Here is a 15258-nt window from a genome sequence, read left to right as displayed (position 1 = left end):
GTTCCACCAACTCTGACACTTAGAGCACACAGGCCACCAATGTCATACAGTTCCATCCAATATTGAAATGTAATAAATCTGAAAGCTGAGTAATAATAATCTGAGTGACAATTTGGTTTTTAAAGAGGTAGAGACACATTAAAAAATTAATAGAATGATTTCCATCTCTTAAAAGTTGCCTTTCTTAAACAACCTAATAATCTCTGTCAAGTGCTGTTCGTATGATGTAAACTCCTCACCACAGTGAACATTTGAGAGGATTATGGGGATGTTTGGTTAACATGATACCAATCAGTCGGGTTGATGGAATCTTTGCCTGAATGCACTGAATTTTCTATAATCTTGTTGTCATGTATAAACATCAGAAGACACATGCCACAGAGAAGACAGAGTTCACATTTTAAATCAAGGTAGTAAATTAGCTACTGAAAGTAAAACGATCAAAGCTCCTCAGGAGAACAGAATCTAGAACTGTTACAACATATTATCTACAGTGTTGAATTTTCAACACTGATCTGCACTCAGAAAATAAACAAGTTACCAGCAGAAACTGATTGTGAGAAGCTACAGATGCTGCATTTAGCAAAAACTTAGAAAGAGATAAAAATATGTTTAAAAAGCTAAAGAAAGATGCTCAAGTAATTAAAGGCAAATATGTCAAAAATGAGTAAACAAATAGAGAATGACACCAGAGAAAGAAAACATAAAAAAGAAGAAAATAGAAATTCTAGAGTTAAATGTTACCGTCATTGAATAAAAAATTCTCAGGATGAGTTTAACAGCAGATTTGAGATGGCAGAAGAATCAGTGACCTTGAAGATAGAACAATAGAAATTTTCCAATCCGAAAAACAGAGAAAGAAAGAAAAAAAAAAAAACTAAAGAAAGTGAAAATATTCCAGAAAATACCTCAAAATACGATATTAAATGTTCCAACATATATGCAATTAGAGTTCCAGAATGAGAAGGAAGATAGAAAAGGATAGAAAAAATATTTGAAAAAATAATGGCTGAAATCTTCCTAAATTTAGTGAAAAACACTTACAGACCCAAGAAGCTCAACAAATACCAAAGATAAATATGAAGAGAGCCATACCTAGACACATCATAGTCATATAGCTGAAAGCCAAAGACAAAGAGAAAATCTTGAAAGCAGTAAGAAAAAAAGGACACATCACATGCAGGGGACCAATGATACAAATGAGAGCTGACATTTCATCATAAGTGATGGAAGTAACAAAAAGATATTGGGATTACATATTTAAGGGCTGCAGGGAAAAATAAATCAACCAAGAATTCTGTATCCAGCCAATGATCTGTTCTTCAAAAAATGAAGGTGCAAAACTTGGCAGTATTGTTCATAGTTCTAAATTAATGCAGTGGCTAAAATGCAATGATTTTACAAATTGCAAAACACAATGTTTTGCACTTGATGAGCAAAGCAGGATTGGGCAAAGGGAGAAGCTGATTTACAAATGAGGTTACAAGTGATGCCTCAGTAAAAATAATATTTAATTTATCCTTCAGCTGGGATGGCTATTTGGAGTGGTACTAAATTGTAGGAAGGGAGCCGGGCATTTGTATCTTCCCATGAACCAGTCATCGGCTGCTGGCTGCCCCACTGCAGGGAGCATAACTTCAAGTGGGGCATTCCCTGACACCAAGAGCAATGCCCAGTGAATGACATGGTTGTGAGTTATCATCTGGTATTTTCAGTGGCTGGGTTTTAGCTGTGCTGGCCCTGAAGAGGGACAGTATCCAGGCAGACCACCAAAATATCCCCTAAAATAATAAGGTATGATGTCTGAGGTAAAATATTTCATGCAAACAGAATCATATATAAGGCATGAGACAAATAAAGCCAACACCAATGGACTAACTGTACTCTGTGCCCATTTTTAATTCTCCTCTTCCCCATCCTAATTGAAGATGAGGATTATTTTACTGTTTGATTTATCATTCTATTGCTTTTCAAACCCTTTACGTTCCATTTATTGACGTATGTATGCATCCCTAAATGACATTTTCATTTTGTATGTTCTACTTTAGATACATGACATCATACCTATGCCTATGGTCGGCTGCAAACTTGCCATTTTTGTTCTTCCGATACATTCGTGTTAACATACGTGGCTTTCATTCATTAATTTTCACAGATATATACTATAAATATATTCTATGGACATATTGTATTTATTTGTTCTCTTTTTGATAAATAGTTGAGCTGTTTCCAGCTTTGTGTTCCTGTGTTGTTACGTGCTACTATGAATATTTTAATATTTTACATATTTTCTCCTGGAACCCTTCCTGCAAAAGGAACCTTAAGGTGAAATCCACACAGGAATGGAACTGGGTAGAGCATCTATGAATCTCCAACTTTACCAGATGATGTCATGCTTTTCCCCAAGGTGGTTTTATAAATTTACATTTAGCTGTGTGTGAGGCCTCCAGTCTTAGAACATTGGAATTGCAATTTTAAATATTGCCAAACTGATGGGTATAAAATATCTCCTTCTGGTTTAAATTTGCATGATCCTGATTTCAAATGAAATTTCATTTCATCCTTTCATATGTTTATTATCTATTTGGGCTTTTATTTCCGTGAAACGTTTGTGTCTATTGCTCTTTTTCTATGGTCTATTTGTTTTACATTACTGATTTATGAAATTTCTTTTATATGCTGGATACTAACTAATGCTTTATTAATCTATGTGTTGCATTTTTTTTTCAGTTTAAAACTTGTCTTTTCACTTACTTAATAGTGCTTTTTGGCAACCAAAAGATTTCAGGTAGTCAAATTCATCAATCTTTTATAGTTCGTGCTTTTTATGTTTTAAGTTCTTACTACCCCCAACATCATAAAAATATGTTCATATGTTTTTCTCCCAATTGCTTTAAGATTTTGCTTTTCACATTTAAATATTTAATCTACTGTGACTTGTTTGTGTATTGTATACCCAGTTGTGCTAGTATTCTTTAATGGAAAGTCCATTCTTTCCCACTTAAATGGTTACTGTGTCTGTTCTAAACCAAGTTTCTGTATAGGGGGTTTGTAGGTCAGTCTCCAAGATTCCTATTACGTACCACTATTCTAACTCTGGACCCAAATACACTATCGATCACCATGGCTTTAAAATAAGCCTTCATATCCAGTAGCTTGTCTCCATTTTTTACTTTGTAGTAGTGTCTTGCCCGTTATTAACCCTTTGCTCTTCTATGTAGATTTCAGAATCTATTTGCTCCATATAAAACCTAAAACTGTAAAATTTTTAGAAATATGAAAAAATAAGAGAAAATCTTCACAGCTATGACTAGGCAAAGATGTCTTAGTTAGGATACCAGAACCTCAAATCATAAAATCTCTCTGAATTTTTTTTTACTGAAATTATATCAAATTTATAGGCCAATTTGAATAGAAGGATTATCTTTATTTTATGGAACCTTTCTATCCATGAACACAGTATCTCTTCATTTCTTTAGGTGTACTATAAAGTTTTGCAAATAAAGATTTATAAGTTTTTCCCCATGGAGATCAAGCACATCTAATGTTAGATTTTATTTCTATAGAACTTAGAGTTTTAAAATGCATTTTCTTGAGATAGTTTCTTAACTATTCCTAGTTTATAAAATGTATTTATACATTTAGTATTTATGCTAAAATACAGTTAGTTTTAGATATCAATTTTGAGGAGGTTTTTGATGTAGAAAATTATAATATCTGTGAATAATGTGTTTTGCTTCTTTGCTTCTTCCTTTGTGATCCATATGTCTCATTGTTTTCCTTTTCCAGTACAATGTTGAATGGAAATGATAATAAATATCTTTGTCTTCCTTCTGATATTAAAGCAATACTTCTAATATCCAAGTAGTTTGATATTTGCTACAGATTTTCATAGCCAAGCTTTATCTGGCTAAGACAATTCTCTCCTATTCCTAGTTTATAAAATGCTCTTTTTTTATTACTCACTTAAATCTTATGAAGGCTTTTTTTCTACCCCTATTGACCTGATCACATGTCTTTTTCCTTCAATCTCTTAATGTAGAATGGTATTAATATATTTTCTATTTTAAACCAATTTACATTCCTTAGCTAAGCCCAAACTGGTCCTAACATTACATTTTTACCCTATCATTACATTTATATATAATGCTGAATTTATCCATCAAAGATATTTCCATCAGGTGCATGTTGTTGACCTCTTTCTTTTTTTTTTTTTTTTTTTTTTTTTAAGATTTTATTTATTTATTTGAGAGAGAGAATGAGATAGAGAGAGAGCATGAGAGGGGGGAAGGTCAGAGGGAGAAGCAGACTCCCCGCTGAGCAGGGAGCCCGATGCGGGACTCGATCCCGGAACTCCGGGATCATGACCTGAGCCGAAGGCAGTCGCTTAACCAACTGAGCCACCCAGGCGCCCTGTTGACCTCTTTCATACTGTCATTATCAAGTTTTAGTATTAAGATTATGCTAACTTCATAAAATGAGTTGGTGGGAGGTATTCCCTGGGAGAAACTATGTAAAGCATGAATGGTCTATTTCTTGAGTGTTTGTCAGGACTCCTCAGTAAATCTGCTGGACCAAATTTCTCTTTGGGTCAGAATGCAATTCATTCTTCCTTTTGAAGTTCTTGATTCATCTAAGTCTGGACTCAAGCAGTTGGTCACTTGCAACAAGTCTTTAATTAATACGATTTGGTGAGAAAAAACTAAATGACTAGGATAGCTTTTCATGAAAGGGTTAATAAATTATACCGCAAATTTGCTGTAGAATCATTAGTTAATCTGATAAAATGCTAAAATAGCTCTGATTTCACTTTTGTGATGTTTCTTGCTCAAGATGTTCAGGAATTTTGCCTCCAAAATGGGAATGCTTTTTGCTTTTTCTCCTCTAAAATCAAAGTTTATTCCTCTTTCTCCACAAATGAATTTTAATAATCATAAAAATTTTCTTACCCAAGTCATCCGGGATCTATCTTTTGTGTTGTAACGACACTCAGTAATTAGATTATCTCCCTAGAACATAAAAATGAAAGCTTTCAGATTGGAGTTTGAGGCTGTTTTATTTATCTAATACATTTGTAGGCCAATAGTTTTATTTGCTATGTGAGTAGATTCATTAAGAAATTTGATCCAGGGGAACCTTGAGCTACTTAATTCTAAGACTGTCAGTATAATAAACAAGCAAACAAACAAATAAGGCTCTCTCAGGTCAGACTCCACCATGTTCTAGCTGCATGACCTTAGGTAAGGAAAAGAATTATCTGGGCACAATTTATTTATTTAAAAAATAATTATATAAAATAGCTGTTATTTTGCACAGCTTTGTGAACAGATTAAATGACATAACATGCATCTAGTTCTTAGTGCAGATTAAACACTTCATAAATGTTACCCACAAATACTAGTTATTGTGATGCCCTCTTCATTTATATTATTTTCTTTAATGGTCTTTAGTCACATCTTTATTTCCTCACAACAGAATTGTGAAGCAAAGTAATAGTTATTGTTCCAATGTTTTCTAACTTTTGAACAATTCAGCATACACAGAAAATAATTTTGTTTATGGTTCACCACTCAGGTCAATGGACAGGCTATTCATGGACCAGAGGCAGCTTGTGCTGGGTGCTGGTCCCTAGATTTGCTCTCCTGGCCCACTACTCAGAAGGCCCACGGATCAGTTCTCAACACACTGTCCTTCCACACCGTCCTTCCATAACCCCAAGTATTGTTGCAAGCTGGATAGTTAGCTCTGTCCAAAACCTTTGTCAAATGAAAGAATTATCCTTATCTTCATTTTTACCAAGATCGAGCTGCCCAAAATTCTTCTCTGGTATAAAAAAAAATCTCTGATTTTTGTATTACCAGAATTGTAACCCAAAGGTTTGCAAAGAAAAGAGTAGTGTTTGGTACTCAGAACCCAAGTTTTTCTTTTCTTTTTAAATCAACAACGTGAGTTGCCCCTGGGAATGCTAAGAAAAGTGAGTTTGATTTTGGGAATGAGATCAAACACATTCCATCTGGGTTGTGCAACACCCACAGTGGGTGGCTTCAAGAATGTGAATACCATGAGCAATTCACTTTACTGGTAGAAAACCTTGCTAAATCACAGTAGGTAGATGCCTTGACTTTTCTAAGATTCAGTGAAAAAGAACAAAACATTCATACCGGTAAGATTGTTTGTTCTTCCCTTAGATACTGAAACTCCTGGAAGTTGAAGTCAAAATCGTCATCATAAGCCAGTAATCTCATTTCCTCCCCTTTGCGAAAATGACGGAGCCTGATGCCCCTGCCAGCCAGGTGAGCATGGAGAAGAACAGCAAACACATGGATTCCACTTGGCTTTTCAGCTTCCAGAGCCTACAGGCGGGGCACACAGAGGAAGACAGAATTAGCCCAAACAAGCACATGTTCAGACAGTTCACCATAAAAGAGAGTTGGAGGGACAACTGAGAAGAAAATCTAAAGCAATTTAAGTGAATGCTTAAGCAGCCAAACATTTTGAATTTGGATTTTTCATGACTTATTCCTAGCAGTGTTATCTTTGTGAAGTAACATTTGCAGGCAGAAAAGAAAGGGAAATAATGCTTACTGAGGACCTACCAGACCACTTCTAAATGTTATCTTTCTTTTTCCTTCTTTTAGGAGGTAAAGAGTCAATCAAAGCTCTTGGCAAAAAGATTCCAGTGTGTTAGTAACCTGTAAATAGAAACTCTTAAAAGGCGAAATGATTCCTACTTTCTAAGATAAGAAAACCAAGTGGAAGAGTGGAATTCCATGAATTGCCCTTGGTCCTACAGCTAGTACATGATGTCATGGCAATTTGAATCCTGATCTAAATAACTCAAAGGGCATAATCTTTCCACTTCATCAGTCTGCCATCTGTCTACAATATAATAGCTTATAATTTGTAAAGAATATGATCCATGTTGAAATACATTTATTTAAGAAAAAAGAACTGTAAATGGAAGCATCCATAATTAAATACTTTACATGGTTTTCCTTACTCAATATGCATTTTTATATTAGGTACTCTTGCTCTTTGGTTTACGTAGGATGGAAACTATAAAGCAGAGAAAAGGAGAAAAAAATGAAAATGAATAATGGAAAAAACAAATCTGGATTCAAAAGTGAAGTTGAGAAATGGAAAACAGACCACACGAACCAAGGTAGAAATTGTAAAAGATAAAGTGTCAAATATGAAAAAAAACCAAAGGAAGTAGGTCAGGAAGGAAAACATCCTGGAAGTTATTCTTGTCCAGAATTCTACTCGTACAGCCTTCAAGATCTAAAAAAGCAGTCAAAGGGTTGCCACAATGATAAATAATGGCTTTACAGCATGACAACGAGAAAAAGATTAATAACAACAAGCATGGGATTTTCCAAACATAGTTTCCAAGAGCACTGATGAATCTATGACTAGTAGCTCACAGACTCCATGTTCTGCATACCTCTTCTAGGCATTCCAGAGTGCAGTGACCCTCAGACCGGAATTCAGGCATCCCTGGAGGGATGGTGTGGAAGAGGCTTACCCAGAGGCCAGCCTCAATCACCCCAGCATCGTACTTCCTTATATCTGTCGTATGAAATAACCTCAGTCCAGAATTATCTATTAAGCCTGGAATAAGAACATATAATTAAAAGTGAGTTTGAGTTCTTAAAAAAAAAGTTCTTCACATTCAGTTGAAATGGATTTATTAATTTTCCTTAAAATCTCACAAGGGAAAGAATTACAAGTAAAGATTAATGGAAGACAACATTCAGTTTCACAAACAGCAATTAAAACATAAGTCACCATATTGTCTGCAACCATTTTTGACTTACACAGTATACCATAGGAGAAATGTTTGTGTTGTCTAGCTGATATATTCCACAATGATCTAACATAAAGATAGACCAAAGGAAAATTCTAAAGTCATTCATCAGAATATAGAATAACTCAACAAAAGTTTTATTTTATATTGTTTTCAGGTAAAGTTCAGTAACATTTCCATAGAGGTAGAAGCCCCTTGGTCTAGAAACCATCTGCTGATAGAATAAACTACTGATGATTAATTTTCTTTATAGTTTGCCACCATTCTTTTAATCACTCAATGAACAGTTATTCAATCAACAAAAAATATTAATAATCTATTAGGTGACTAGAAAGCATGACAATAAGCATGTGGGGATGAAAGATGAGTAAGACACATTCCTTGGTGAGACAGTTATCATAAGGATGGAGAGTCCCAACCCCCTCATAAATCTGTTCTACTGACTTTGAAACTAATTGACTCCTTTCTGCAGGGTTGACTTACCTACCTGTGATTACCAAATTGACACTTTGGAACCATTGGCATATACACAATTTTATATTAATTGGTGTGATTATTTTTATTGTTTCTCTTTCTCACTACACTATAATTTCCACCCGGTTTGGTGTGTTTTTCACTCACATTGTATCATTAAGCACAGACCGGAGACAGAGCTGGTGCTCAGTATTTGCTGAATAATTGCACACATCAGTGTAAAATAATAACTTTGAGTTACTTCCGTTGAGAACTTCATATTGAATCTTTCAACTTTTTGGTTTTGGATTATTACATAAGAAGGTTTAGAAAAGTAGATTCACAAATCAAATATAAGTACAAACCCTCTTCATTTCAATATCATATTACACAGTGTGTCTGTACACATAAAAATAATATTTTCTAGTGTGATGAATGGTAGCATTTCATATGAGCAGTTAGAAAATGTTTCATAAGCACCAGGTTTGGGGAACTAACTTATATCACAAGGAGAAAAATCTATTATCCTACTTCTTGGAAAGCAGGATGCAAATTGTTTTTTTTAAGAACATTGACCACGTGCGTTCATTTTGCCTGGTTCAGTGCTGGTTAATCACTGTTGCCTCGGTATAATTTTTTTATTATTAACATATAATGTATTATTTGTTTCAGGGGTACAGGTCTGTGATTCATCAGTCTTACACAATACACAGCGCTCGCCATAGCACATACCCTCCCCAAAGTAATTTTTAACAGTATCCTCTTTTGCTCTAAAAAGTACCCTAATTTGGATGACAAATGTATAGGTTAATTTCTTCTAATACTGGGTGGTAGTTTATTTCAACCCTGTTAAGATACTTACAAAACTTTTAAAAATCATAGGTAAAATATATGAAGAATAAACTCACCCTCCTTATATGTCGGATTGTCATAATGGACTTCCAGGAGCACATAACGAGGATCTAACGGAGTGCCAAGGGATAATCCAACATGAGGTGGATAGGAAAAACCCTAAATAAGGCAAATTCCATGAGACGTGCCCTATGAAAGTCCCTAAAAGTTCTATTCCACTCAAAAACCAACCATTCTCAAAGATATTTCAACATTCTGGAACTCCATAATCTAGAGTGGATATAACAAAATGGCATAAGGAGAGAATCACTTCCAATGGGAAGAAAAATAAGTCACCCTCCTATCAGAAATAATGTATAGAGCTTTACTTCTAAGTATTAGAACCGAAGGGAAAGAAACATGATCCATGAATAGTGTCACATCTCAGTAATCGTTGGTCCCACCTCTCCACCAATGGCCCAGGCGAAAATAACGGTCTCGCAGGTGAGGAACGCATCGGGCATGTTAGGGTGGTAGCACTCGTGGCCATAGTCCAGGACGCTGTCGTTAAAGCTGCTGCTGCACTGGTAGAGTAGGATGTGGTGGACCAGACTCTCGTGGCCTCTCTGTATCAGTGGCTCCACCTGAACAAGCACACACGAGAGGGAGGATGCCATGAAGCAAACCACCCTACAACCCCTGCGGTAAGCAGGAAGCGAGCATAAACGATGATCAGTTTTGCAAAGGAATCATGTTCTCAACTATGTCAAAGTTATGATGTAGCTCAAAAACAATTTGTTCTGGGGAAGATAACAAAGATACTGATGGTGACGGTGGCAAGAGCGAAGGTGAGGTAACCCATGGGGCGCCTGGGTGGCTCAGTCGGCTGAGGGCCCAGCTCTTGGTTTCAGCTCAGGTCATGATCTCAGGGTGGTGAGATGAAGCCTCACCTTGGGCTCCGCTCTCAGTGGGCAGAATCTGCTGGACGTGCTTTCCTCTGACCCTCCCCCAACTCATGCGCCCTCTCTCTCTCAAATAAATAAGTAAATCTTTAAAAAAAAAAAAAAAAAAGATGAGATAATGCTTTCCTCCAGGAATCATAAGATTTGCTGATCTGTTTGGGTTTTGAACTCACTTTTGTTTTCCTTAGCATTCTGTGTGGCAACTGTTTCCAGACTGCTTTCTTCCAGGCTTCTTTGCCCTTTGTTCCCTTCCCTCTTTTTTCTTTTCTTTTCTTTTTTTTTGCCACATTAAAAAAAAAAATCAAGGCTGTAGATAGACACAAACTCCCTCAGACTCCCTCTCTTCCACCTCAAAATATTATCTTTATCCATCCTTATTGAAGGTGATAGATGATGTCTCATTCATCTATTACCTATCTTTCTATCTATCAATCATCTATCCATTATCTATCAATCATTTATCCATTATCTATCATCTATCTATCATCTATCTATCTATCTATCTATCTATCTATCTATCTATCTATCTTTCTATCTACTGTCTATTTGTCTATCTGGTGCTAAGCATAGTGCTGGACACAAAATAGGGCTCAATAATGGATATTTTTATTTTAGTGACTAAAATCAAATTCTAATAAGAATCTTACTATTAGAATTTGGGAGAGAAAACAACATTGTAGTGATGTGCCCCTGTAACACTGCTCAAATTAGGAGAGGGAAAGTGGAAACCAGGGAAGAGAATGAGTGGTCAAGTTGGTTCTAATACTGACAGCACAATGCATGTGAGCATGTTCCTTCTGTTGTCCCTCCTGGGAGTTCCCTTCATAACACCTGCCCACCTCAGCCCGGGAACTCAGGAGGAGCTAAGTGCATCCACAGGTCCCCAAGTGCCTTACCTGCCGAGGAAGTGCAGTACTTAGCGTAGTTAAATACAAGGCTCCAGGATTCTTTGAACCCTCCATACATCTGCTAAAGAAGTCCTGGTGTGTCCCTAAATTTCCAAGACTTTACCTGTCCTAGAGTTCAACACCTCTGCCTTTATCCTTAACTACTCAAATGCAGGCAAATGCATTTTGAAACCCTTGCTTGTTCTCTGCTTTAGACATGCATAAAAAGATAAAGTCTATTCTCTCCTAAGGCTTTCCATTTTGATTTTCTACATAGTTTTTCTTTCTTTTTTTAAATCAGAAAATGGAAGCAGCCACACAGGGAAACAGTATGTAGAAGGCAGAGATCTGAATAAGCAGCCGGGGGGTTTCCACTTTGCAAATCCAGCTTGCCTTTGTGTTGCATTGTGAGTCATGCCGGGGCTAACCCACACGCACATTTTTAACATCACATTCACAGAAATGACATTGCACATGGCTTTGTTTGCACTTGTCTCATCTCTAAAGGACCGGGCACCCCGAAGGCAGAAACTATTTTCTATTTCGCTTGAAAATGACAGTTATTATTTAAGCATGGTTGCATAATGCATTACACAGAAGGGTAACCTAAGATTTCTATTAAAGTTTAGTTCCCACATCCAGTTTGAGCTTTCTTGTGAGATTTCACTTATGTGGGCACCTCAGCACTCCAAGGGGGATGGGGCACAGTATGTCCACAGGAACACAGGGACAGGAGACATTTTCATGAAGTGCCTTATCAGTTCAGGCAGAACCTGGAGGTGGTGCTGAGCTCCACAGGGTCGGTCCCAGAAAGGAGCCATTAGGGCAAAGGAGAGATGACTGCTGCCGGGGCAGCTACAGAAACAAATGGCATTCATCGAGGCGAGCTACAAGTGTGCATGGGGAATATATTTATTAAAGCTGGGTGGTGCCTGCCTTTAAGGAGTTTCACGTTCAACTTCTTGAAAGAACCTTTTAGGAGCAAGTGTTTATTTATTTAGTTCTTAAATACAGTAAGTGCTGAAACCAACACCAAGCTTCTAAGCTACTAATGCATTCTAGGAACAGTTATAATAACAACTGTATTTTATTTAGCACCTACTCTACTATCTGTCAGCCACTGGATTCGTCATTTCATTTAATATTGACAACAATCTATCAGGTTAATGTTATTGACTCCATTTTACAGATGAGAGAAGTAAGACTCAGAGGATTAGGCAACAAGCCCAAAGTACCATAGGCAGGAAATGGTAGATGGGGATTTGAGATGAGGCTGGACTGACCCCAAAGTCAGTACTCTCCTAGCTGCCACACATCATTGCGGGAGATGCTTCAGGCCCTGGAAGCTGCTGCCAGCGAGGGGGAGGATGAAGACTGGGAGTCTTACGTCTGGGGGAGAGGGGTCTCCTGCCCCCCTTGCCCCCCTTGCCCCCTCAGTCCGAGCATCCGTTGGCCCTTAGGGAGACGAGACAGATGGTGGTCTTTTGATATGTTCTTTCCTAAGGAGAGCAAATAACAAGGTCTTTCTTCAAAACCTGGTGAGGTCTTCAAAGAGAATTAAGTTGTAATTACAAACCGAGGGGAGAGCCTGCAAGTTTTTCCCAAGAAAAAAATACATTCATAAGATAACAAGGAAACTTTCCGCATGCAAACCTGAGCACTGTTCATAGGAGAAAATATGAAGGCTTGGAAGAAGCAAAGCTCTCGGCAAAACGGAAAGGATGTGAGAGATGAAGGTGCAAACGAAGAAAGAGAAGTGAGGATAACTACGGAATGAAGGTGCCGCTAATATCAGAGACAAAACGCAGGTTATCAAACCCTTGAAGAATAGAAGCATTTCTGGAGAAGGAATTTTAAGCTGACCACGTGGGATAATTAAGTGAGACCCGAGGATATTCCTATGGGTAGGCATAACCTATTCAGTGCAGGGGACAAGTTCCAGGGAATGGGAGCATCTTGACCGGAGTGGGGCTGGCTCTCTCTCTCGGTGCCCCACACAGAGCAGAATTCCCCACAAAGCTTCCTGCCACGCTTCCGGAGCATAGAGAATCCAGTGCCCTGCTACCAATCCCAGAAAAATACTGCTGCTCATTTCCCGCTGCTTCCTCAACGAGCTCCACAAACCTCGGAAGCAGCTGCAGCCCCTGCCGGGCCATTCTTCCTCAGCCCAAATAAGGCGGAGGCCGAGACTGGCGAGCACTGTATGAGGCTGGAGAGAGAGGTGCTCCATGATACAGGCTTCTTGCAGGTAGAATGCAAGCGTTAAACACTACCCTTTCTTGTGTATTCAGGAATTGTCTATGCAAGAAAGACTCCTCCTTTCACATCATTGCATCGTTTGAAATAATCGTTTAATTTTTATATTAAAAATATTTTGGAGACAAATAAGGCTGTAGTGAATCACTGCTTCTAAAGAGCAGCACTTAAACAGGGTGACTTATTTTGGTTACTTCAGAGATGTCACATTATCATCACAATCTAGATAGGAATGCCGAAAATTGCCTCTATTTAAAAAAAAAATTAAGCTTAAAAAAATTGTCAAAGAAGGTCATGCCAACATAAGGTATACAAATGTGGATAAATGGGTACTTCTTTTTTTTTTTTTTTAAAGATTTTATTTATTTATTTGACAGAGAGAGACACAGCGAGAGAGGGAACACAAGCAGGGGGAGTGGGAGAAGGAGAAGCAGGCTTCCCGCGGAGCAGAGAGCCCGATGTGGGGCTCGATCCCAGGACGCTGGGATCATGACCTGAGCCGAAGGCAGACGCTTAACGACTGAGCCACCCAGGCGCCCCATAAATGGGTACTTCTGAGACTGGAACAAACATTTAATTTCATTTTTGTTTTAGGCTGGCTATATGACTGCAGAAAAAAAGAAATAAAAAGAAACAGAAAATGCATACAGAAGTGGGTGGCAGGGACACCAACACCTGATGACATATTAAACCATGTTATATGACATATTGTTATTCCTGTGTTTTTGTACACAGGTGGGATTTGCAGACCAGAACACATGGGAATTCCCTACATCCACCTTCATATATGCATTAGACGCCAGGCAAGCATGGCCTGGCACCTGTGGGTTATTGTTAGCTCCCATGCAGAGCAAAGGAACAATCTAGAAAAGAAATCACAGATGGAATGGGGATGAGGGGGAAGCCTTCAACCTGAAAGATTTTTAAGAGTAAAACAGTCTCCAGTTAGTTCAAGTAACTGAAACTTTGGGGTACCCTTGAGAGGACTTAGGAGTAAAAAAGAAAACAAGAAAAAAAGAGAGCTGCTAATCATAGCCAAGACCAAGGTGGAAATTAACATCGACTATAAAACTGGGAATTGAAAAGCCTGGGAATTGAAAAGCCCCAAATATTACACTGTTCCCATGACCCCGTCATCTTCTCTTACCCTCTCTCCAGGTCAATATGTCTAGCATAATCCCTGCCACACATAGACTGCTTAATAACTATTTATTGAATGGAAATGAAGATTTTCCATGAAGCCTTTCCATCAACAAGACTGAGTCATCAAATTCATTGCCTCCTAATTTCTTGATTGTCTCAACACCAGTGACCTACCCTGCATCCCACTTCAGCAACCCAATCCCACTGTCCCACCCTGCACTTATAACCACCCAGGACTGTGCTCCCTCTGAAACTCTCTTTCTGTCCCTCTTTCCTGCTCTGTTGGTTCTTTCACACCTCTCCAGTCTCTCAACCTGTCACTTTTTCCCAGGAGGCTCCTTGAAACCAACCCCTCACAATTGACCCAGACACTCACAACTGTGAATCAATCCTGTAATCTTCCCCTTCTGATCCTCCACTTGTACTGAAGTACTGAGGATACTTTCACAACCATTCATATAAAAGCTCAAAAGTCAGGATTCACATTTGTACTTCCGTGCATCAGTCTTTCCTTATTTTGCACTGTGTTCTGTTCCTTGGCTATGGATGAGTATAACTTGTTCAGTGCAGGGTACAAGCTTCAGAAAATGAAAGCACTTTGCTCCCATTGCAAACATTTTAAAATCTATGTACATCTCCTAATCAGCTCTCGGGTAAATGACTCAATTATTTTGGTAAGGGAGGAAAGAATTTTTATTCACTCCGTAGCTGCATGAGGGCAGAGTTGGACACAATACAATTAGGAAAAAATTTTAATTACATAAAATAATGAAACGATCCAAAGAATCTTACTTGGTATGACCTTGTTGTTTAGAACAGAATGAGATAGGGATAAGACAAAAACTTCCAAGTGTGTCAGGATTCCTTGGAACATAGAACCAAGGCACTATATCAGAATAGGAGGTAAGAAACTCTTAGT

General features: G+C 37.9%; 1 protein-coding gene across 1 annotated transcript in view; it reads right to left on the bottom strand.

The window, feature by feature from the left end:
* Window positions 1-15258, bottom strand: part of MOXD1 (monooxygenase DBH like 1) — an 87272-nt gene that overhangs the window by 12565 nt on the left and 59449 nt on the right. The window contains exons 5-9 of the mRNA XM_036120815.2: window positions 9556-9735; window positions 9169-9271; window positions 7445-7611; window positions 6162-6353; window positions 4950-5009 (exon numbers count right to left, since the gene is read on the bottom strand). Coding sequence (XP_035976708.1) covers window positions 4950-5009; window positions 6162-6353; window positions 7445-7611; window positions 9169-9271; window positions 9556-9735 — 702 coding nt within the window. The remainder of the gene's footprint in view (window positions 1-4949; window positions 5010-6161; window positions 6354-7444; window positions 7612-9168; window positions 9272-9555; window positions 9736-15258) is intronic.

Source organism: Halichoerus grypus, chromosome 9, assembly GCF_964656455.1.
Source record: "Halichoerus grypus chromosome 9, mHalGry1.hap1.1, whole genome shotgun sequence".
Classification (NCBI taxonomy): Eukaryota; Metazoa; Chordata; class Mammalia; order Carnivora; family Phocidae; genus Halichoerus; species Halichoerus grypus.
Note: the sequence above shows the minus strand (reverse complement) of the source record. Positions and strands in the feature narration are given on the sequence as shown.